Source organism: Balaenoptera physalus (genome assembly GCF_965194825.1).
Source record: "Balaenoptera physalus genome assembly, chromosome: 5".
NCBI lineage: Eukaryota > Metazoa > Chordata > Mammalia > Artiodactyla > Balaenopteridae > Balaenoptera > Balaenoptera physalus.
Window position 1 is genome coordinate 79,354,952 of NC_138884.1, and position 23,491 is coordinate 79,378,442.

Genomic DNA, 23,491 nt, shown 5'->3' on the forward strand with positions numbered 1-23,491 from the left:
GTGGGGACACATCTAGCACCATCAGTGTTCAAGTAGGGCCCCGTCACCCCTTCCTTCTTTCTTATTTCTCCCTTTTGGAATGGGAATGTCTCTCCTATGCCTGTCCCCCGTTTTGTTTTAGAATCACATAATTTGTCTTGTTTCACAGGTTCACAGCTGAAGAGGAATTTTGCCTCAGGATGAACCATACCTTGAGTCTCAGCCAAATATGGCTTAGATGACACTTAGATGAGACTTTGGACCTTAGACTTTGATGCTGAAAGGATTTAAGACTTTTTGAGCTGTTGGGATGGAGTGAATATATTTTACATGTGAGAAGGACAATGAATTTTGGGGGCCAGGGTTAGAATGTTATCAATTGAATGTTTGTATCCCTCCAATATTCATATGTTGAAGCCCTGGCCCTTAATATACTGTTGTCCATTTTTATGTCTTCTCTGGAAAAAAGTTTATTCAAGTCCTCTGCCTATTTTAAAATTGGATTATTTAGGGTTTTTTGCTGCTGAGTTGTGTGAGTTCCTTATATATTTTGACTATTAACCCCTTATCAGATACATGATTTGCAGATATGTTCTCCTATTCCATAAGTTGTCTTTTCAAGCTTTTTAGTTTGATATAGTTCCACTTGTTTATTTAGCTGTTGTTGCCTGTACTTTTGGCATCTTATTCAAAAAATCTTTGCCAAGACCAGTGTCAAGGAGCTTTTTTCCTATGTTTTCTTCTAGGGATTTTATGGTTTCAGGTCTTAACATTTAAATATTTAATTAATATCAGGCTTCCATTAAGTAGACTTATTATTATATTGGGGTTGTTATTTTGAAGCTATTGTTTGCACATTATAGGAGAAAGCAAATAAGTATTTATATTCATGTTTTCAGGAACCAACATTTTCAACATAAGAGAAAAAAGGTACAAATATAAAAACAAATAAATTAAAACCCTATAATCTTAATTTTGAATTGGTAATATCAGTATAAACTCAGTATTTTTTCCTCCTTTAAAAATACATACCAGTTTGTCTCTATTCACCAAAAAAGCCTAGAAGAAGTGACAACCCATGAGCAGGGAACACATTTGATGCCCAGTTCTTGAAGAATTCTATTAAACTTATTAACTTAAACAGTTTATATCTTGATGTCCATCCTTCTGAGGTCATAATGAAATATGGTTGCCCTTTTCATATGCAGACTCAGTTATTCCTTCATTTCAGGAAAAAAAAATTATAACATCTTTCAAGATTTTTCTCTTCCACTTTTGGGTTCTTGGATTCAGAGGAACATTTTTTTGTTAACTTGCTGTCTTCCTTATACATAAATCTTCTTAATTGTGCTCATAATGATTATCCTAAGTTTCTTTAATTTTTATTTTATCTAAATATTTTTAGTGTTAATATTTTTAGTGTTATAGCCTCATTTTCTTTTATTCCAATGTTTTTTTCTTTTGTCTTTGAGTTCTTGTTTGGTTAAACTCATTTTCTTGTTGCTTTCTTATAATATATAAAATTTTTAAAGGTTTGTGTTTTTTGTTTCTGGGTTATGTTTTCTTTCCTATGGGTTGTTTTTTTTTAAACATCTTTATTGGAGTATCATTGCTTCACAATGGTGTGGTAGTTCCTGCTTTATAACAAAGTGAATCAGCTATACATATATCCCCATATCTCCTCCCTCTTGCATCTCCCTCCCACCCTCCCTATCCCACCCCTCTAGGTGGTCACAAAGCACGGAGCTGATCTCCCTGTGCTATGCAGCTGCTTCCGACTAGCTATCTATTTTACATTTGGTAGTATTTATAAGTCCATGCCCCTCTTTCCTGTGGGTTTTTAATCAGTCTTTTGTTCTTCTTCCCCCTCTTCCTCTTAATCCATCATATGTTGGAAAAATGTACAACCATTAAAAATGATGTTGTGGAAGAATACATACCGATATGTAGAAATGTTCAAGACCTATTAGTGAGTGAATAAGCAGGCTACTAAATAATACGTACATTGAATATGTACAGTGCATTGTAATGTTAAATATATTCATGTTATGTTAAGTATATATGATATATAGTATGAAAGAAAAAAAGACTAGTGAAATAAGTCAAATTTATTGTGTGCCAAGTATTGTACTATATACCTTACATGAATACCTCATTAAGTAGATACTGTTAATACCCCCATGGTACAGTAAAGAAATTAATGTTGAGAGAGTTTAAATATCATCTGTAATGGCAGTGAGTAAGGAAGCTGGAAGTTGTGTTTAGGTCGTTTGACTTCAGTAATGAAATATATCCAAATGTTTACAGTGGTTATTTCTGAGTCATAGTACTATAGGTAACTTTTTATATTCTTCTTTGCACTACTCTGTATTTCCCACATCTTTCACCTTTCACAAGCACCTATGGCCTTGTAATAATATAAATAGCTATTAAAGATTCTAAACAATACTATGTACAGACTGAATAATGATATCACCATTATAATTGTTTTAAAATAAATTTCCACTTCTGCTTACCTCATTTCACAGCTAAATTACATAGGCAGTTTTGCATATCTTATAATAATATAAAATCTTAATTAAGATTTACATAGGATATGTAAGCAACAAATATATAGTTTAAAATTCTGAAATCAGAATAATTCAATAATACAATTTAACTTAAATTATATCATTTTCTCTCTTATTTCCTTTGTGCATCCAAGATGTAGGGTTTCTTTCTTTCTTTTTTCAAATTTCAAAATTTGGAGGATACTCTTATTTTTCTCTATGTTTTTGAGGAAGTGAGGCAGTAAGCCCTAGGTTTCTGGTTTCTATAAGGATAAATAGATACTGTAGCCAGTGGTACTCAACATCCAAAATTTTGAGGCAATTTAACAAAGTGTTTAAACAAAGAAGGCTCTTATACTCTTTTCAAATATGAAAGATTTCAAGTATACATAATATAATAATCACCATAATTTCTTGCATCCTGCTTCTTCCTTCTGGGTTAAATTCTCTCCTTAATTAAATATACTCCTTGGAAGTTCTTTCAGTGAAGGCTATTCCAGTTTTTATTTGTCTAAAATTATCCTTATTTCACCCTCAATACTATTGTTTAACTAGGTACAGAATTCTAGATTGACAATTCTTTTTCACTCATCAACTTAAAGAATTTATTTCACATTTTTCTGGACTCTTATGATGCTATCAGAAACTTTAATGCAAATTTAATTTTTGTTTCCTTGTAGACAACTTGGATTTCGTCTTTGGATGCTTTAAAAATTATTATTATTTTTTGCCTTTCTAGTTTCACTGTAAGGGATATATTGTAGATTTCTTTTTTTATAATTGAAGTATAGTGTTAGTTTCAGGTGTACAGCAGAGTGGTTCAGTTCTCTCTCTCTCTCTATATATATATATGTACACATAATATTTACTCTTTTTCACATTCTTTTCCATTATAGGTTATTATAAGATATTAAATATAGTTCCCTGTGCTATACAGTAGTCCTTGTTGTTTATCTGTTTTATATATAGTAGTGTGTATATGTTAATCTCAAACTCTTAATTTATCTCTTTCCCTCCCACCCCTGCTATCCCCTTTGGTAGCCATAAGTTTTCTATGTCTGTGAGTCTATTTCTGTTTTGTAAATAAGTTCATTTATATCAATTTTTAAAGATTCTACATAGAAGTGATATATGATGTTTGGATTTCTCTGTCTGACTTACTTCACTTAATATGATAATCTCTAGGTCCATCTATGTTGCTGCAAATGGCATTATTTCATCCTTTTCAGTGGCTGAGTAATAGTCCATTGTATATATGTATACCACATCTTCTTTTACCGTTCATCTTTTGATAGACACTTAGGTTGTGTCCATGTCTTGGCTATTGTTAATGGTGCTGCTATGAATATTGGGGTGCATGTACCTTTTTGAATTAGAGTTTTCTCTGGATATATGCCCAGGAGTGGGATTGCTGGATCATACGGCAACTCTATTTTCAGTTTTGTGAGGAACTGCCATCCTGTTCTCTATAGTGGCTGTACCAATTTACATTCCCACCAACAGTATAGGAGGGTTCCCTTTTCTCCACACTCTCTCCAGCATTTATTATTGTAGATATCTTTTTATATATCTTGTTTAGAAGGTGTGCCTCTTGAATCTGAGGATTCAGGTCTTTCTTCAGTTTGGGAGAGTTCTCAGCTATTAATCCTATGAATATATCCTCACTCCTGATTTTCTATTCTCTCTTTCTGGATCTCTAATTACTCTTATGTTGGACATTCTCATCCATCCTCTTTAAAACTTATTATTTTTTGCTGAATTCTGGTGTATTTTCTCAGATTTATTTTTTAATTCTCTAGTTCTCTCTTTAGCAGTATCTAATATTCTATTTTAATCTATTCACTGAGTTTTAAATTATAACGTTCAGTTTTGTGCAGTGGCAGTATCATAGCCAATGAGGTTTATCCAAGGCATGATTATTGCTAATTAAATTATAATGTTCATACATATTTTTCATTTCTAGAGGTTCTATTTGGTTTCTTTTTGAATCTTCTAGTTCTTTATTTATAGTGTGTCATTTTTTTCAAATGGTTTTAATTACTACCTTTTTGTCTTTAGTTGTTTTATTCGTACTTATTTAGTAGCCTCTATCAGATTGTTCAGTTGTCTGAAGTTCTCAGACTTCCATTATTGCTGCTCGTTATGACTAATGATTATTATTATTCCTTCCCCTAGTGAATTGTTTTCTGTTTATTTTATGACTTGAGATTATAAACTTTTTAGGATTCAGGGCGTGTCACTTAGGACAATTTTGTGTTTGGTTTGACCAGTCACCCCAAGGTATCACTGTCCCAGGGCCAATTTTTATGTTAATTTTTGGCTTGGGGGATCACATGTGTAGTTGTAAATTCAAACCCATGGGAGGGCCAGAGCTGTAGTAAGAAGAGCCCAAAGAAAGATTTTTGTCAAATCAGAGTCTAGGCAGAGTCAGACAAGCTCCCTCATCATATGGCTGAGCTAGTTGAGTTCCTGCTTTTTGTGTGTGTGTGGGGGGCCTGAGTTCCTTCTTTTTGTGTGTGTGTGGGGGGCCTCACTTCCTATTTGTACTTCCTATGGATTCAAAGCCTCATCTCTTTGTTGAGACTGATGACTTCCTCCAAGACAGGGCCATTACAATATCTGCTCATGAAATGTTCACCCATGTGCTCTTCATTCCTGTGATGTCATCTCACATACTCACTGCTCTTGTTTTCAGTTCACTGTTGCATTTCTGCAATCCTGAGATTTCCTTTTCTTTATGGAGAGTTCAGCTGTTTATGTAAAAACATTTGTTTTTTTTTACCAAAAATTTCTGGAGGTTTATAATGGGTGGGCTTTCAGATTACTTAGTTAACAATATTTCAGAATCTTTTCTTTAAAAAAAATCATTTTACACAGAAATTTTTAATCACACACAAAAGTAGAGAGACTAGTACAATGAATGCACATGTGCCCTCTTTCACTTTATCAACATATTATCAATTTTCTCAGGATCTTTTATAAGGTGTTTTTTTTCTAGTGCCATTTGTAGTAGAGTTTAAACTTGCTCCCATAATTGAGAGTTGGGCTGCTCTCTGTATTGTTTGCACAAAGGAATTTTGATATTAACTAGTTTGTAATTAAAATACTGTACTTCATGGTTTTAGGAAAATCACCTAGAGAAAGCAAAGTCTTTATAGACCAATATGTTAAACCCTATATTAAATATTTAATTCATTATTATTAAAATTCATAATAAAAAATTTCTCAACTATAGGAAAAAATTAGTGTCTCCAGAAACAGAATTGATTCAACATTGCCCCCTTGTGTCAGGTATTTCTTGCCATCCATTTCACCCTTCAGATCTCCACCTCTCTAGGTTCACATTATATCTGCCCCATTTGAATCTGGGTCAGCCTTACTCATTTTGACTCTGCTTCTTTGCTATTCTAACTCATTACATTCATTTCCATGTTTAAACTTCCCATGTTTCTCTTTTTTGGCTTAATTATCCCAGAGCCCTCTATTCCAGTTATTTTCATTTCCATCCTAACATGAAAAAGGCAGGGAGTGGAGATGTTTCAGAATTTACATTTTTCAAGGCCAGGTTTCACACACAGTCCTACTTTTTATCATCTGACAAATGTATTGATATTATCTACTATAGTTGGTAACACTTAGGAAGAAACTAGTCCAAAATTTCTTGTTAATATCTTCTTGATAAAGAAGAAAAACTTTAATGCCCAATAAATGTCTTCAGCTTTAATCTGACCAAATTCCCCTAATCGATCCATAGTGAAGATATAATATAGTCATTAATGTTTTTTTTGAGAAACTCTTTGCGTATCAAGGACTCAAAATGACCAACTTGTGATGAATTAGCCTTGCTCTGTACACTGTAATTTAGAAGCAGGTATAAGGCAGCAAATATTTCAGCACAGTAGTTGGAACACTGGCACTAGACCATGATTTCCGTCCTTGCTAACCTTGGGAGAGAAGCGGCTACTTAGAAGGGCAGGGCATGGGCCCCTCACCAGTCACGAGTGTGGGCAGTTTCCCTGGAGAAATGTGTGACTCTGCAAGTTGGAGTTGAAATGCAGTGTGCAGACACATCTGGTTTCCCAGGAAGAGGCACTGCTTTTTATGCAATGCTTTGAATGTGTGGACAAAGCCAGGGTTGCTTGTGTGTTTGGTTATCTCTGCCTCTGACACGTTCAAGTCATATACAAAAACAGAAGTCCTCAGACTGAATCGGAGGCCCCAGCTCTCGTAAACTGATCACCTTTAGTTCTTACCAGAATTTATAGAGAGATCCTGGGCCTGCTGCTCAACTGTCCCTATGTGGAGAGCTGTGGAGGTTCCTGGAGGGAGGACTCTTCTCTGATGATCAGCTGGCTTCCTAAGCATGCCGACCTGTGCCATCGCACAGAGCCCTGAGCATAGACGGACTCCATACTCGGTTTAATGTTCTGCTGTCGCCTTGTTGAAATTATGAGCAATAATATAAATATTATGAATGATATAAATAAATAAAATAACATAAAAATAATTTTTGACCAAGGGACCCCACATTTTCATTTTATCCTGGGTATGCTCAAATTATGCAGCCTGTTCTACTCCTGGGTTTTTCCTGTGATGGGGCCAACTTCATTCTCTTATCTGCCCTTGAACTAAGCACAGTGCCGGGCAATGCCATGAGCGGATTGTCATTGGCCAGTCAGGACCCACACCTGGAGCTGGGGGTAGGGAAAGGCCTCCCAAACTTCATGGCTGCTATTTAGTTAAGGATGGGGAGGTAATGCTGAGGATATAACTGATAAGAACCATTCCACTCCTCCCTCCCTTTTTTTTGTTGAGTGGTTGCTCATGTTTTGCTTTCTGATATTCCATTGCCTTGTCATGAGATAAAAGGTGTATTTATTAAAAAGAAATAGTATGTCATATGCATTCCAAAAAATAGCACTAGAAAGTTATTTTAAACATTTCCTTTTGCGGGAATTCCCTGGCAGTCCAGTGGTTAGGACTCTGCACTTCCACGGCAGGGGGCACAGGTTCTATCCCTGGTTGGGGAATTAAGATCCCGCATGCCATGGGTGTGGCCAAAAAAAATTTCCTTTTGTTCTAACACACCCTCCTTTACAATCTTATTCCCTGTAAAATCTTCCTTTGTAAATTCAGAGAATAAAAAGGTCAATATCAGCTCAACTTGAGGCTGACTTGTTACAGATTTTAAATTTAGTGTATTGTGGGTTAAAAAGGGTTATCTGAGTGAGCATTTTATAAATCTATTAAGAATCACAATACCTAGCTGGTATAATACAGACCTTAGTATGCAGGTTTGCCCTGTCATTTATTCTTCTGTTACTTAAGTTTTGACTGTTACTAAACCTGAAATGAGATTCCCAATAAAACTACACAAGGTTGGGAAATCCACTGAAATCTCATTACATTTTTGAACAGCGAAGTTTAAAACTAACCACAAGTGAGGTAATGATTTTTACAATAAACTCTGAAATCAATGAACATGTTGTGCCACTAAGTAATTTCTTATATTCTCATCATTATAGAATTTATTTGTACCATTCTTTGTATTAAAAAACAAATAATTTTTCATATGTATTAAAGTATAATTTGGCTAAATAAATAAAATGTGGTCTAATTTCAAGTTCTTATTTTTTAATTTCACAGCACCAAGCCCAGTGCCTTTATTTAATAGAGACTTAAATATTTTCTCAATGAATAACTAATGTTTTTAAACAATGAGTGTTTTTAAAAATAATACCCAGCATTATTTTATTTTGCAAGTAAGCCAAACCAATTGATGAAACCTTGAATTTTGATCCTATATATATAGGAAGAGGGCAGAATGAAAGCTTAATGTCTCTGTCTCAGTTTTCCTACTTACATAACATAGATACAAATCTCTCTCCCGTCTAGTTCACAGTTTCTGTGAATCACAAATGAGATAATAATAATAGCAAACACTTTTATAGTTTATCGTATGTGCTAATGATAGGCGTTTGTAAATATCATTTAATCCTGACACTAACCCCATAACACAGATATTTTTATCTTCATTTTACAGATGAGGAAACTGATAAACAGAGAATTTCAGTAACTTGTCAAAGGCCACATAAATGTAGACAAATAAAGGAGAATTTGAATCAGACTGTGGAACCATCATACTGAGTATGGGAAAGGTGTTTTACAAACTTGAAAGCACCACATAAATTTGAATTATTTTTATTATTCAATCATTCATAATCCTAAGATAGATAATTATATGGGGACACAATCTAGTTCTTTTAAAATTAATGAAAAATGACTGGCAGATGGAGATGTGACAGCTGAAATGTTACATGTTACTTAGTTCTATGGAATGTGAATAATCAATTTACAATAAAATATAGGCCTCTTACTGTGTCAAAGCATTGAATTTGTTGAATGAATGAGTTCCATCAAGTTATGAGCATTTAGCTACCATTTAAACATCTTAGAATCAGGTAGTATGGATGTGTGTATGAATGACAGGAGAGAATGACATACATATATATATATCGACTGTGAAAGCTTGAGGATTAGCAAAAGACTTCACCAAGAGGCTCGAGGTTGCATTAAAAATGTTAGGTCTGGAATATATGTAATTATGTAGAGAACATTAAACCCTAAACCTCATGCTTCTCCTGGCAAGAGTAGCTAGTTCTTACTTGAGTCTGATAATTTACACAGCGTTATCCTTGGTACTCACTTTTTTGTGTGAGTGTAAATTAGCAAGACATTGGCTTACCTATGCCTTGATTATGTCTATAAAGACTTTTTACAAATGTCACAGATAACTCATTAAGAAAGTGTGTCTTACTTTTGTCTCATTGATTTTCTCTTATGAGAAACCAAATAGTTAATATGTTCGGATTCACAGATGATTAGAGTTAGTTAAAAAGCCAGGATCTTCATAGAGAGGCCCTGTCTGTAACTTTCTGTTCCTTCTTATCCTACTGTAACCCCCTTGCGGATCTTCCAAGGTACACCATATCCTTTTAAATTGGTTTGTCTCAGAAATCCTTCTCGCAAAATGTTACTTTTCGCGTGAGTTATCTAGACTAGAGAATGACCTTCATTATTCCACTCTGCTGATGTAGTCCTGACCTGGGTGGACTTCGTGATACAGCCAGGAATAGACACTAAGCATTCCCAATCCAATTCGTCCCTCAGTGAGGACGGGTAACCTGTTTTTTAACAGCAGATTCAGTGTTTTCTTTGAGAAGGTTTAGTGCTTACTAATCATGGAGAAGCAGCTCTATTGCTTGAATCCAAAGAGATTCATCTAAATATTTTACAATGAATTTAGTAAGTTTACGATGTTTAAAATTAATGGTATCTTGACAGAATGATACAGTAGACAGGAACAGATTATGGGATCAGCATGACTTGATTTTAATTTCAACTCTACAACTTAACATCTATGTAACCTTGAATACTTTCTCACCCTCATTGAATCTGTCTCAGTATCTGTAAAATGTGAATAAAAACAGCTTTTTCATAGGCTTGTGGGAGGGTTAGATAAAATGCTGTATATAAAATACTTAGCAAACATTCAGCCTAGAAAGTACTCAAGGATTTTTTTTCATCTATTTCCTGAGCTTTAAATTGTTTTATTTTACTATAAAACAATAAGTGGAAATGAAATTTAAGATGTATTTTTTTATTAAGAGAGAACTTGAATAGATACTAATGGTTTATTTAGGCTTTTACTGCAAAGTAAGCTTATCTCATCCTATCCTCTCTCTGAATCGTATATTTTTTCTTGCTGGAGACATCAATGCTGTTGAAATATCAGTTGAACATCAGCAGTATGAGGGCTTTGTCGTAAGCTCTTTATCTCTGTTGACAAATTTGATCCTCACAACCTCTTATTCACATCATTATTTCTACTTTACAGATTAGGAGGTTTTAAGACGTTAAGTAATTTCCCCAAGGTCACACAGCCTTGTGGGTGGGACCGAGGCTCAAGGTAGATTTTGGCTTCTGTATCTCAGTCTTGAAGTAGCTGGCTCTTACTTAACTCTGATAGTTTACAGTGTTTGAGTCTAGTCTTGGCAACTATAGCCATCGGTTTTACCCACACTTTCCTCAGAGCTCTTTGCAGCTCTGGCATAAAGGTGCTCATCTATTCATCTTTCTCCAGCCTTTACAGCTTGTAAGCACAGCTTCCTTTTTTTCTCTACTATGGTGAGGTCTCATGCTAGAAGAATTGAGTATGCCTAAGGATAATGGGACATTTGCCTTTTACAGGATCGAAGGGTAATTCCTGCTCTTTTACTTTCAACTACTGCACTATAGTCCAGAGTGGAGTCCAAGATAGGAATCATATCTGGTGGAGGGAACAGGATGGGATGGTTCCCTATGCCAGTGGTAAGTTCTAGGGAACAGATTGTTAAAAACATTTGTAGCAATATTAACCATCAACATTAGTGCCCTAGGGTCTCATATATACTGGCTTTTTTCATGTCTACTTCCATCTTGTTCAGTAAGAAATCTTGTAGTGAAGACATTGTTCCATTTAATCTTATTCATTCAGTGAATAACTATTGGGTGTATACTCTTTGGTATCCAGTGGTTTCTAGTCACAAGACAAAGACTCTACTTGGATGTGGAAGGATACTGAGAATAAACACATAAATAAACAAGATCGTAACAGGTAGTCCTATTGTTATAATGAAAACAAATTAGGATAATGTTATAATGAGGCCCAGGAGCACTTTGAATGGGATGTTTATGGGAACTTTTGCTGTCCCCTGAGAAGGCTGGTTCTCTGAAGCAGGTCTTTGCTGTGGCTTCTTACCCCCGCAGGGCAACTGAGCTGCTATGATTAATCTAGTGGAGGGAAGACATGTGCTTCCCTTTGATGCTCTTATTTGATGGCTGTGAATCTGTAGTAAATATGAAATGATGACAACTTAAATATCATAATAGGAACAATGAAGACAGGGTGCAACAAGCAAAATGCTTGAGCATGAATATGAATTATTGGAAATCAAAAGACTGGCATCTGAATTTTATAATACGTATTTGTGCTGCTTGAATATTTAATTCTGGTACATTTCTTAAGGAAGGAGTTCACTTTCAAAACTAATAGTCCTTTGTCCTGTCCTAGTAAGAATAGATTTATTGTGATATTAGTCTCTCCTTAAAGAGGCACATCTGCTTCTTTGTTTCTTGCTGAGCATTAGGACTATGACTGTGTATATCAATGCCAGACAATATTTATTTGTGTTTGTTTTTCGTCTCCCCTGACTAGACCATAAGCTCCATAAGGGCAGGGACTTTGTTTTGCGTCATGTCGTTTGCTCTGCACCTAGAGCAGTGCCTGACACAGAGTAGGAGCTCAATAAGTATTTGTTGAATGAGTAGTAAAAAAGACCCCACCTGCCTCCATGGATCTCATGGGGCCCCACTGAGGGTGGTAGAAATTCAGGGGAGGGGCTTCCCTGGTGGCACAGTGGTAAAGAATCAGCCTGCCAATGCAGGAGACACGAGCTCGAGCCCTGATCCAGGAAGATCCCACATGCCGTGGAGCAACTAAGCCCACGAGCCACAACTACTGAGCCTGCGCTCTAGAGCCCACGAACCGCAACTACTGAGCCCGTGTGCCACAACTACTGAGCCTGCGCTCTAGAGCCCGCGAACGACAACTACTGAGCCCGTGTGCCACAACTACTGAAACCCGCGTGCCTAGAGCCCGTGCTCCTCAACAAGAGAAACCACTGCAATGAGAAGCCCGCGCACCACAATGAAGAGTAGCCCCCGCTTGCCGCAACTAGAGAAAGCCCCACGCACAGCAGTGAAGACCCAACGCAGCCAAAATAAATAAATAAATTTTAAAATAAATAAGTAAAAATAAAATGAGCAGTACTGTGTCACAATAACTTTAACAAGAAAAGGAAAAATTCGGGAGACGATGTCTTCAACTATAATGTTTGGATTATGGGCACAGCTGTTGATGGAAAGAGACTTGCATTTGGGTTAGGATGACTTGAGTTGAATTTCAGCTTTGACATTATTAGCTGTGTGAATCTTTAACTTTTTTAACTTAAAAAATTTTTTTATTGAAGTATAGTTGATTTACAATGTTGTGTTAGTTTCAGATGTACAACAAAGTGATTCAGTTATATATGTGTGTGTGTATTTTATATATATATATTTTCAGATTCTTTTCCATTACAGATTATTACAAGATATTGAATATAGTTCCCTGTGCCATACAGTAGGTCCTTATTGTTTATCTATTTTATGTATAATAGTGTATATATGTTAATCCCAAATTCCTAATTTGTCCCTCCCCACCTTTTCCCCTTTGGTAACCATAAGTCTTTTCTTTCTGTGTCTGTGAGTCTATTTCTGTTTTGTAAATAAGTTCATTTGTATCAATTTTTTTTTAGATTCCACATGTAAGTGGTATCATGTATTTATTTTCCTCTGTCTGGCTTACTTCACGTAGCATGATAATCTCTAGGTCCATCCATGTTGCTGCAAATGGCATTATTTCATTCTTTTTTTATGGCTGAGTTATTTCCCATTGTATATATATACTACATCTTCTTTATCCATACCTCTGTTGATGGATATTTAGGTTTAGCTGTGTGAATCTTGTGGGAAATTACTTAACCTTGTTTCCTCAGCTGTGAAACAGAGTAACTTGTGAGGAGGGCAAATGAGCCAATGTATGTGAAAGGGCCAAGAACAATGCCAGGAGTGTTACAGTTTTTCAGTAAATATTGAGGACAAAAATATTCAGATAAAAATGGGAGATATAACCATAAAGGGCTAGGATTTAAACTGTAGAGGTGGGAATAAGAGATATCATCTGGGAAAACAGCAACAAAATTTGACAGACTGGATGGCAGAAATGAAAAGGAAAACGTGTGAAGAGGGCCAACGCTGCCATGACTTTCTTCCCAAACCACTGAAAAGGGCTGTGTACAGAGAACTCTCCTTTACAACCCCATCGAATTCTCAGGATCTGGAAGTAAGACAAATGTAGAAGCCTCCATAAGGAAATCCTGTGAAGCAAATTCATGAGTTAAAATAAGTCAGTTTAGCTAAGTTAGGGCAAACCAACCATGCTCTGTTAAAATATTGCCTCCGGGCTTCCCTGGTGGCGCTGTGGTTGAGAATCTGCCTGCTAATGCAGGGGACACGGGTTCGAGCCCTGGTCTGGGAAGATCCCACAGGCCGCAGAGCAGCTGGGCCTGTGAGCCACAATTACTGAGCCTGCGTGTCTGGAGCCTGTGCTCCGCAACAAGAGAGGCCGCGATAGTGAGAGGCCCGCGCACAGCGATGAAGAGTGGCCCCCACTTGCCACAACTAGAGAAAGCCCTCGCACAGAAACGAAGACCCAACATAGCCATAAATTAAAAATAAATAAATAAATAAATAAATAAATAAAAATTAAAAAAAAGGAAAGCATTAAAAAAAAAAAGAACCTAAAAAAAAATAAAAATAAAATAAAATAAAATATTGCCTCCTGTTACAATGGAATCTTTACCAGTAGTCCTTCAATTAAGTGTGAAATCATACATAGGAAGTCAGAAAGGTTACCAAGTTTTCCTGTTAGGTTATTAGACAAAAGATAGCAAAGTACTTTAGAAAGTTGATATTTCATTATTTTTAATTTAAGATTTTTCCTTCTAATAACACTATATCTGTTATAATCATTATGGTTTAGATACTATTTTGCTTTTATTTAAAAATGATTTTTATTTGATTTTAACGGATTTTAAAAAGAACCCATTGTTGAAATAAATTCTGTGTAACTCAGAAGTTTCTTAAGTTAATTTTACATTAAAAAAAATTCATATAAGAAACTAATTTCTAACTCCACATTACCTAATTCCAGAAGTAGACAACACAGAATTTATCATAATTTCCAAATGAACATAAGGAAAACTCTTAAAACAGACCCATCTTTCCTTCCTAATTACTGCATCTAGAAGCACTAGCAATGTGATATGAGTCGAGAAAGCCCCAGTTTGATCCAGAAACTATTGAGTCAGATTAAGAAAACAAAACAAAAAATCAATAACTTATCTTCTCAAATGCAAGCAGCATTTTATTTTTCATATTTAATTTTTTTTCTCAAATTGGGACCTATCTTGTAATCAGTGCATACTCTGAAAATTTATTATTAAATCGTGCCTTATTAGTAGTGCTGTTTTAGAATTTAGGAGCTAATTAGAATAAATATTTCTGCTTCACCAGAAATCCATTGAATCTGGAAGCAATTTTGCTCTTCAGATCTGTTTCTAACTTCTCCTCCCCAAGTTCCCCAATTTAAAGTAACTATTATTTAAAAGACACATTATGATGTCTATAGGAACGCTATGGTTAATTACATCTATTGTATTTTTTATACATTCTTATACAGCAACCCTGACTTCTAATTTCTATTAGACTCAGTAGTAAATTCTCAGGGAAGAAAAACAAACATTCCACCCTTTTCTTTACCCTATGAAAAACAAGTTAGAGGGAGCAGCAACAATAAATGAGTCCATTTCCAAAAGTGCCCTTCCCTTTCCCCTCAGAGAAATGACTCTGCCTGGTGCCCAGCATGTAGCTGACTTATGAAAACTCATTTGCCCCTAGTGAGAATGTGCACAAATACAAAACTAGAGTTACATGGTTCATAGACAATGGAACATTCTGGGAAAAAAGAATATTTGACATACAGGTTGAGACAGTAGGAATGATAGGAAATTTACACAGTTACTTGAATATAAAAGGCCTGAAATCAAGAGTCTTAAAGAGTAATTCCCTTTTATATTTGTTGGCTATTAGCAAATTCTCAGCTAAGTTTATTGAACCTTTCTGCCCAGATTCAAGTTTTTTGGTCATTCTGTGTTACATGCAATTATGATTCTGTCTTTGTAGTAATTTTTCTCTATCACTCGTTAAGTACCCTGTTTTGTTTTGTTTTTTAACATCTTTATTGGAGTACAATTGCTTTACAATGTTTTGTTAGTTTCTGCTGTATAACAAAGTGAATCAGCTATATGTATACATATGTCCCTATATCCCCTCCCTCTTGCGTCTCCCTCCCACCCTCCCTATCCCACCCCTCTAGGTGGACACAAAGCACTGACCTGATCTCCCTGTGCTATGTGGCTGCTTCCCACTAGCTATCTATTTTACGTTTGGTAGTGTATATATGTCAACGCTTCTCTCTCAGTTTTTAACCCTTCTGCCAGTCCAGACCTTAGATATCTTTCAACCAGCAAATCAAGTTCTTCCTCTTCATTAAATCCTCCCAGATTGTTCACTCTACATTGAATTCTTGCTCTTTTGAATTCCTTTGGCATTTGCTCTGCTATTGACAGCTGCGGTATAGTGGGAAGAATGTTGTCCTAAGAGGTGGAGGACACATGTAGCAGTCCCGCTTCTATTACTGACTGGGTGTCCGTCTGCAAATCACTTTTTTAAAAAATTAATTTATTTATTTATCTTTGGCTGCACAGGCTTTCTCTAGTGGCTGTGAGCGGGGACTACTCTTCACTGTGGTGCACGGGCTTATTGTGGTGGCTTCTCTTGTTGCAGAGCACGGGCTCTAGGCACACGGGCTTCAGTAGTTGCAGTGCGTGGGCTCAATAGTTGTGGCTCTCGGGCCCTAGAGCACAGGCTCAGTAGTTGTGGTGCACGGGCATAGTTGCTCTGCGGCATGTGGGATCTTCCTGGACCAGGGATTGAACCCGTGTCTCCTGCATTGGCAGGTGGATTCTTAACCACTGCACCACCAGGGAAGTCCCTGCAAATCACTTTTTGTCTGTCTCCCTGGCTACCTATTTGTCTACCCATCCCGTCCATCCATCCATCCATCATCTTTCTATCTACCTACATACCTATGAGAGCCTTAGTTTCTTAATTTATAATGAGAGATTATAATCCTGATAAGAGTGCTTTGGAAAACTTTAGAAAACCATTATATAAATATAAGACATTATTATTTTTGTCCATACCAATTATTTTGAGACATATTTTAAGGTTTCAGACTATTATTTTATCATTTTCTCTTTTCCCAAGGGAATTTGCTCTTAGGAAATCTCTTTTGTGCAGCTCACACGGCCATGAACATAGTATAGCCAACCAAAATATGATTTTCCTCATTATCATGTATTTTTCAAATGCTGTCTCAGTGTTCAGTGTTTTCTTTGCCTCGGTGGGGTAAATGAGCCTTTTGGTCATCTCACCAAATATGGTTTATAATCAAGTGTATAAACCCCAAAGCTGATGACCCCTAAAGAAAATAATGCAATGTAAAATGAATGGTAATGTGATCAGAATACATGGTATATTTTCTATGAATTTAAATACAGACTATGTGATATATCACTATATGCTTTTTAGCCTCTTCCTTTCATGGGCCATTAGGAATTATCTTCTTTAAGAACTGTTTCTAACATCATAACCCCCTTTGCATTAGCTTAAGGTGGCTCCAAATGGAAATTTCTCAGAAAACATAGGTTTGAAGATCTGGGATTTCCACATAATAGCTGTGCACTCCTGGGCAGATGTCTTAGGGTTTCTGATATTGAATTTCCTCATGTGTAATATAGATATGATATCACTTTACTGGGTTGTGAAAATGAGATAATTCTGAACTAGGAGATCTGAATACCTGTTGTGGTGCCCGGCACAAGCTTGATTTGTAATAAATGTTTTCTTGATACTGAATTCTTCATGAATGATTTCATATTTTTGATGGAGATAAATTTACTCTTAGCTCCTCTAAGCAAGCTTTTCTGCTTATAGCACAATACATATAATTGTGTCATTTTGAAGTCCACTCTCTATACCTTCTTCCAGCCTCTAATGCTCCCCAAACTGAAATACGTTTTAACTTCCCTCCTAAAAGATTTGAGTGTCATACTTGTGAAACTTGCCCAAAACTCCCCACCTCGGCCCTCATGCAAAGCTGAATTCATGTTTATGTCTATCTGTGTTCTATATACAGATTTTAATTTGGATTTTTCTTCTCTGATTCTTTTATTTCCCATTTTGTATTATGAGTTTGATGAGGTCCAAAAAAATGTCGTGCCCTTAAGTGTTTGTCCAACCATGCAAATGTATGGCATGAAGGAGAAGGAAAGGCCATGGAGGTGGTAATTCTCAGGAGAGCCAGCTTGGAAGAAAATGAGGTCAGAGTCTCTGAGCTGACCCTAAACATGGGCAGGATTGGAAATCCTTGAATAATCATGTATTTTTAAAAACAGGATCATGGTATACAAATTGTTTTGTGATTTGCAATTTTTATTTATTATAAGCATCATTCTATGTGATCAATAGTCTTCTAAAGCATCTTTCATGTAGCTGAGCATTCTGTGTTTGTTCCATAATATTTTAAACCAGTTTCCTTTGTTGAATGCTTAGGTGATTGCTATCTTTTAAAAAGTATAAACTGTGTAGAGATGAAGATCCCTGTAGATAAATCCATGTGCACAACCATGATTAATTCCTTATAAATTTTTAGAAATATTACAGTATCAAAGGATATGCATGTTTAAAATATTTTTTTTGATACATATTGCCCTGCCCAGCTGTGATCCAGAATAGTGATTGCCCATTGGCTAGGTGTGAGAGTGTATTTTTCCACACATTTTCCCAGTACACAGATGCTATCCCTTTCTGAGTATTGGAAGCTTGATTTCATGACCACACACACACACACGCACTTTTTTTTTGCTTTCTTTTTAAAAAATTTATTTTTATACAATTTTTAAAGGTTACACTCCATTTATAGTTACTATAAAATACTGGTTATATTCCCCGTATTATACAATACAGATGTGGTGTATATATATATACACCACATCTTTATTCATTCATCTGTTGATGGACACTTAGGTTGCTTCCATATCTTGGCAATTATAAATAATGCTGCTATGTATGTATGTGCCTTACTGTATATCTGTAATCATTCTGACTTACAGAATATATTTTATTGTATGAACACATGAGTCTATCATATCAAATGAGTTTATAAACATATAATTCTGATGTGTCTTTTCCTAAACGTAATTGTCTTGCCTTCTCAGGTGCCTGCATGAACATCACTCACAGCCAGTGTCAGATGCTGCCCTACCACACCACGCTGACACCTCTCCTCTCTATTGTCAAAAACATGGAAATGGAGAAGTTCCTCAAGTTCTTCATGTACCTCCATCGCCTTGGTTGCTATCAACATATCATGCTTTTTGGCTGCAGCCTTGCCTTCCCCGAGTGCATCGGTGATGGTGATGACAGGTATTTTGGAACGAAAAGCATTCAGTGATAAGAGTCAGTGGTAGCAGAAGTGTCTGAGAAGAACAAAATCATCCCAAGCTACCCCCTTTTGTTTTGGTTGTTGTTAAAGGAAAAAAAAAAAATCCCACACCAGTTGTAATCCTTTTGAAGTAGACATTTTGGGGAAATCTGGGATAATTTTATTTATGGGAAGAAATTATTCAGGCTGTTAGATGGAGGCCATCAGCTGGGGTAGTCAGTAGCTGTTTCGGTGAGGGTCCGGTAGAAGGCAGCACACTCCAAGGGCGATGGAAAAGAGTTTATTGAAGAGACGATTTATGGCGGTGTGGGCAAGGTTAAGAGAACAAGTAAGGATGAGAGGCACCAGGGTCTCACGATAATGCGATGCAGTTCCACTACTCAAGACTTGAAAGAGACGAAGAGCAGGCAGACCTGGAAAAAGCTGTAGTTGTTGGCAGGGGGTCTCCCGACAAGCCAAGTGCTGTGACTCGAGACAGAGGGGCACAGCCACTGCCAGCCCTTCAGTCCCGCAGGGAGAGAGAAGAAGGAATAGGTGCCCTGACCTCACTCTCCTCCTGCCCTCTCTTCTGCCAGGGCCTCCTACCGACTGAACTCACCCACAACAACTGGGCAAGGGTGAGCAATTGATATGAGTGCAATAGATGAGATCCAAAATCTCATCCCAATATCATCAGTTCAGAAGTCCCAAATCTCATCTGAATCAGGTACGGGTGAGATGCTGGGTGATTCTTACGGTCCACACTGGAACCCAGAGCAGGGTGAGGAGGGTGAAGGGTAGATGCAGAGCGACAAACAGAGACTGTCCAGCACAATATCGAATAGGATTAGAAAGAATTTTCTTTTTTGGGAGGGTGGGGGAGAACATGTGAGTTCGGTGTACTTGTGTATGTGTCTTGTAAGCTCATTTCGTTTTTTGTTTTTAATTGAGGTATAATTGACATGTAACATTATATTAGTCTCAGGTGTACAACCTAAAGATACAATGTATGTGTATGTTGTGAAGTGATCACTACAATAGATCTAGTTAACATCCATCACCACACAGAGTTACAAATTTTTTTTCTTGTGATGAGAACTTTTGAGATCTGCTCTCTTAACTTTCAAATATACAATATGGTATTATTAACCATAGTCACCATGCTGTACATTACATCTCCATGACTTATTTATTTTATAACTAGAAGTTTGTACCTTTGAACGCATACCCACCTTTTTGAGATAATACAATTCCAATATTATATTATATCGAAATAATGTAATTTTGATATTATATTATATTGAAGTAATAATTTTCAGTGAGAGTAAATCAGTAAAAGTATGTTATGGAATATCTGAAATAGTGAGTATACAGTTTTTTAAATTTCAAAGCACTATTAAGTACATAATCATATATAACATCAATTATTTTCTGAATTAAAATGTTAGAAACTTTTCAGAGTAGTAATGAGAAAATGAATTGCATTTTTAAGTGCAAATAGGTTCCATGTTATTTGTACTAATTAATGTACAAAGAAAGTTTTGAATAGACAAAGGTTTTTATTATTATTATTTTTTAAACATCTTTATTGGAGTATAATTGCTTTACAATGGTGTGTTAGTTTCTGCTTTATAACAAAGTGAATCAGATATACATATACATATATCCCCATATCTCCTCCCTCTTGCGTCTCCCTCCCTCCCACCCTCCCTATCCCACCCCTGTACGTGGTCACAAAGCATCAAGCTGATCTCCTTGTGCTATGCGGCTGCTTCCCACTAGCTATCTATTTTACGTTTGGTAGTGTATATATGTCCATGCCACTGTCTCACTTTGTCCCAGCTTACCCTTCCCCCTCCCCGTATCCTCAAGTCCATTCTCTAGTAAGTCTGCATCTTTATTCCTGTCTTGCCCCTAGGTTCTTCATGACCATTTTTTTTTTTCTTTTAGATTCCATATATATGTGTTAACATACGGTATTTGTTTTTCTCTTTCTGACTTACTTCACTATCATCTCACACCGGTCAGAATGGTCATCATCAAAAAATCTACAAACAATAAATGCTGGAGAGGGTGTGGAGAAAAGGGAACCCTCTTGCACTGTTGGTGGGAATGTAAATTGATACAGCCACTATGGAGAACAGTATGGAGGTTCCTTAAAAAACTAAAAATAGAACTACCATATGACCCAGCAATCCCACTACTGGGCATATACCCTGAGAAAACCATAATTCAAAAAGAGTCATGTACCAAAATGTTCATTGCAGCTCTATTTACAATAGCCAGGACATGGAAGCAACCTAAGTGTCCATCAACAGATGAATGGATAAAGAAGATGTGGCACATATACACAATGGAATATTACTCAGCCATAAAAAGAAACGAAATTGAGTTATTTGTAGTGAGGTGGATGGGCCTAGAGAAGGTTTTTATTATTTTAACTGGAAAAAACCTACATTGCCATAAAATAAAAACTGAGTAGAAAAGAAACAATAGATTCAGAATTGTAGAAGTAAGTATAGAAGCACTATTAACAGACACCACATTCAGGAAAATGTTTCCCCTGAAAGAATCATTTGCAGAGGGTACTTTCATGCTAAAGAGAGAAACTCTGTTAGATCTTTCCCAAGAGTCAAACTATGGCATGGTAGTAGAGAGGCCCTTTATGTTTCTAGAACAGTGGTATTATAACGTGGTGATTGTCTTAATTTTCTAGGCTGGCCATAACAAATTACTACAAGCTGGGTGGCTTAAACAGAAATTTATTCTCTCACAGTTCTAGAAGTCCAAAGTCTGGTGGGGACTGTGCCAGGGGTCCCGGGGAGAGGCTCACTTCCTTTCTTTGCCAGTTTCCTTCCAGTGGTTTCAATCACTCTTGACTCGTGGCCACATCACTCCAGTCTCTGCCTCTGTCTTCACATGGCCTTCTTGTCTGTGTGTGTCTGCTCTTGTGAGGACAGTTGTCACTGGATTTAGGGCCCATCCAGATAACCCAAGATGATCTCATCATCGCAAGGTCTTTAACTTAATTACATCCACAAAGACCACTTTTCCAAGTAAGGTCACATTCATAGGTTCCCGCGGTTAGGACATGGACGTGTCTTTTGGGGGTCGCCATTCAATACACAGGCTCTGGAGCCGCGTGTCTCAGCCCATTCATCTGTAAAATGGAGATAATCATTGTGCTTTACAAAGTTCACGTGAGGATTAAATGACAGTGCGGGCTTTTTATGAAGAGCTCAGTAAATGTCAGCAATAGCTATCAGTGGATTGGAAAGGAGGGGCAGTACTAATGACATTGAGAGCACAGAGTATTTCTAACATATGCTAAATATTGAAGGATTCTGGAAAAAATGTAGGATACTATATGGATTAAAAGAAAATTAGGCAGAATACTTAAGGCTGCTGGAGTTGGATTCCATTTCTCCCTAATTTCAAACAATTTCACTTACATCTTTTTGCTTTAATTTCTCTATAGACTCAGGAGTGTGTATATATACTTATATAAATTTATATACTTATATAAAAGAGTTTTTCTCCTTACCATGAAAGTTCTCTCTTTACCATGAAATTTATATATACTTATATAAATTTCATATAAGACAATGAAAGAGAGTGTATTCAGCCTCCAGGGGACTCTTAACTCATTTTGATCATCCTTTTTCTGATAATTCAATCTCTACTCTCAGCTAAATCAGTTGTAAAATTCTAGTTAAGCTGCTCAGAGTCTTCAGGGTACTTTTAGGTAAAATTTGTTTTTCTCCTGACCTAGTTCATCCTGAGAAATGCTCTCATAGGAGAGTTTTCCATTTTCTGTTATAGTGGGTAATAATTTATAGTCAATTTTCAGGTATCCTTCAGGGACTTGTCCTACATTTTATTACATTCATTATTATATTTAATTTTATGATTGTACTTTCAGACCAGTGCTTCCTGCTTTCATTTAGCATGTGCATGAGACCTGCAAGCTAAATTTAATAAGCAAAATAAGTTCAGAAAGGTAAAATGTATTGTAGAAAATAATTCTTATATTTTTATATATCAAACATTTTTTCTCATATTTCACTATTTTGGATCATTTGTTCTACTAATTTTCTCTACTACTCTACTATTCAAATAATAGAGAATTGCATATATTCCATCCTAGAGAAAATAGGTACTTAATAACATTTAGAATTTAATTTAAAAAGATATAGTGGGATGTATAAGTAGTATGGTTTTTAACCTGTCCCTTTGAGACCTCAACTGTACTCAACTATATTATATAACAGTGAACTTTAACAGTTTAATTAAACAGTTTCATTAACTGTTTCATTTATTAAAAAACAAGTGTGTATATCATGGACTATAATACAGGATAATTAAAGGATATCGTATAATACAGGATAATCCATAACTATATTGATTCAATGAAATATATCTCAAAGTATAGAGATTTGGCTGATAAACAATTTAGGTAGCCCTAAAAATATGTGGGTTAGAAGGAATAGCTTAAAAATATCAGTGTGTAGGTAGAGAGAGATGAACAATTCCTAGGCCAGGAGAATAACAGATACTTCTGGATGATTTTTTGATACACTTAAAATCTCTGTGTTTGGAAGAGGAAGCAAACATTGCAGCCACATGCTTTTGATATGTAACTATCACCCTTTCCACTGGGTTGAAATAATAGGTCTACGAATTTATCAAAGCTGAAGCAGGGTTAACTGGCCTG

The 23,491-nt window shown here is 36.2% G+C and overlaps 1 protein-coding gene across 1 annotated transcript in view; it reads left to right on the top strand.

Annotated features, from left to right (window-relative positions):
* The window catches only part of CORIN (corin, serine peptidase), a 261,470-nt gene that overhangs the window by 58,620 nt on the left and 179,359 nt on the right, over nucleotides 1-23,491 (top strand). Inside the window, 1 exon segment of the mRNA XM_082462463.1 lies at nucleotides 18,572-18,779. Within this exon segment, the coding sequence (XP_082318589.1) occupies nucleotides 18,572-18,779 (208 nt within the window).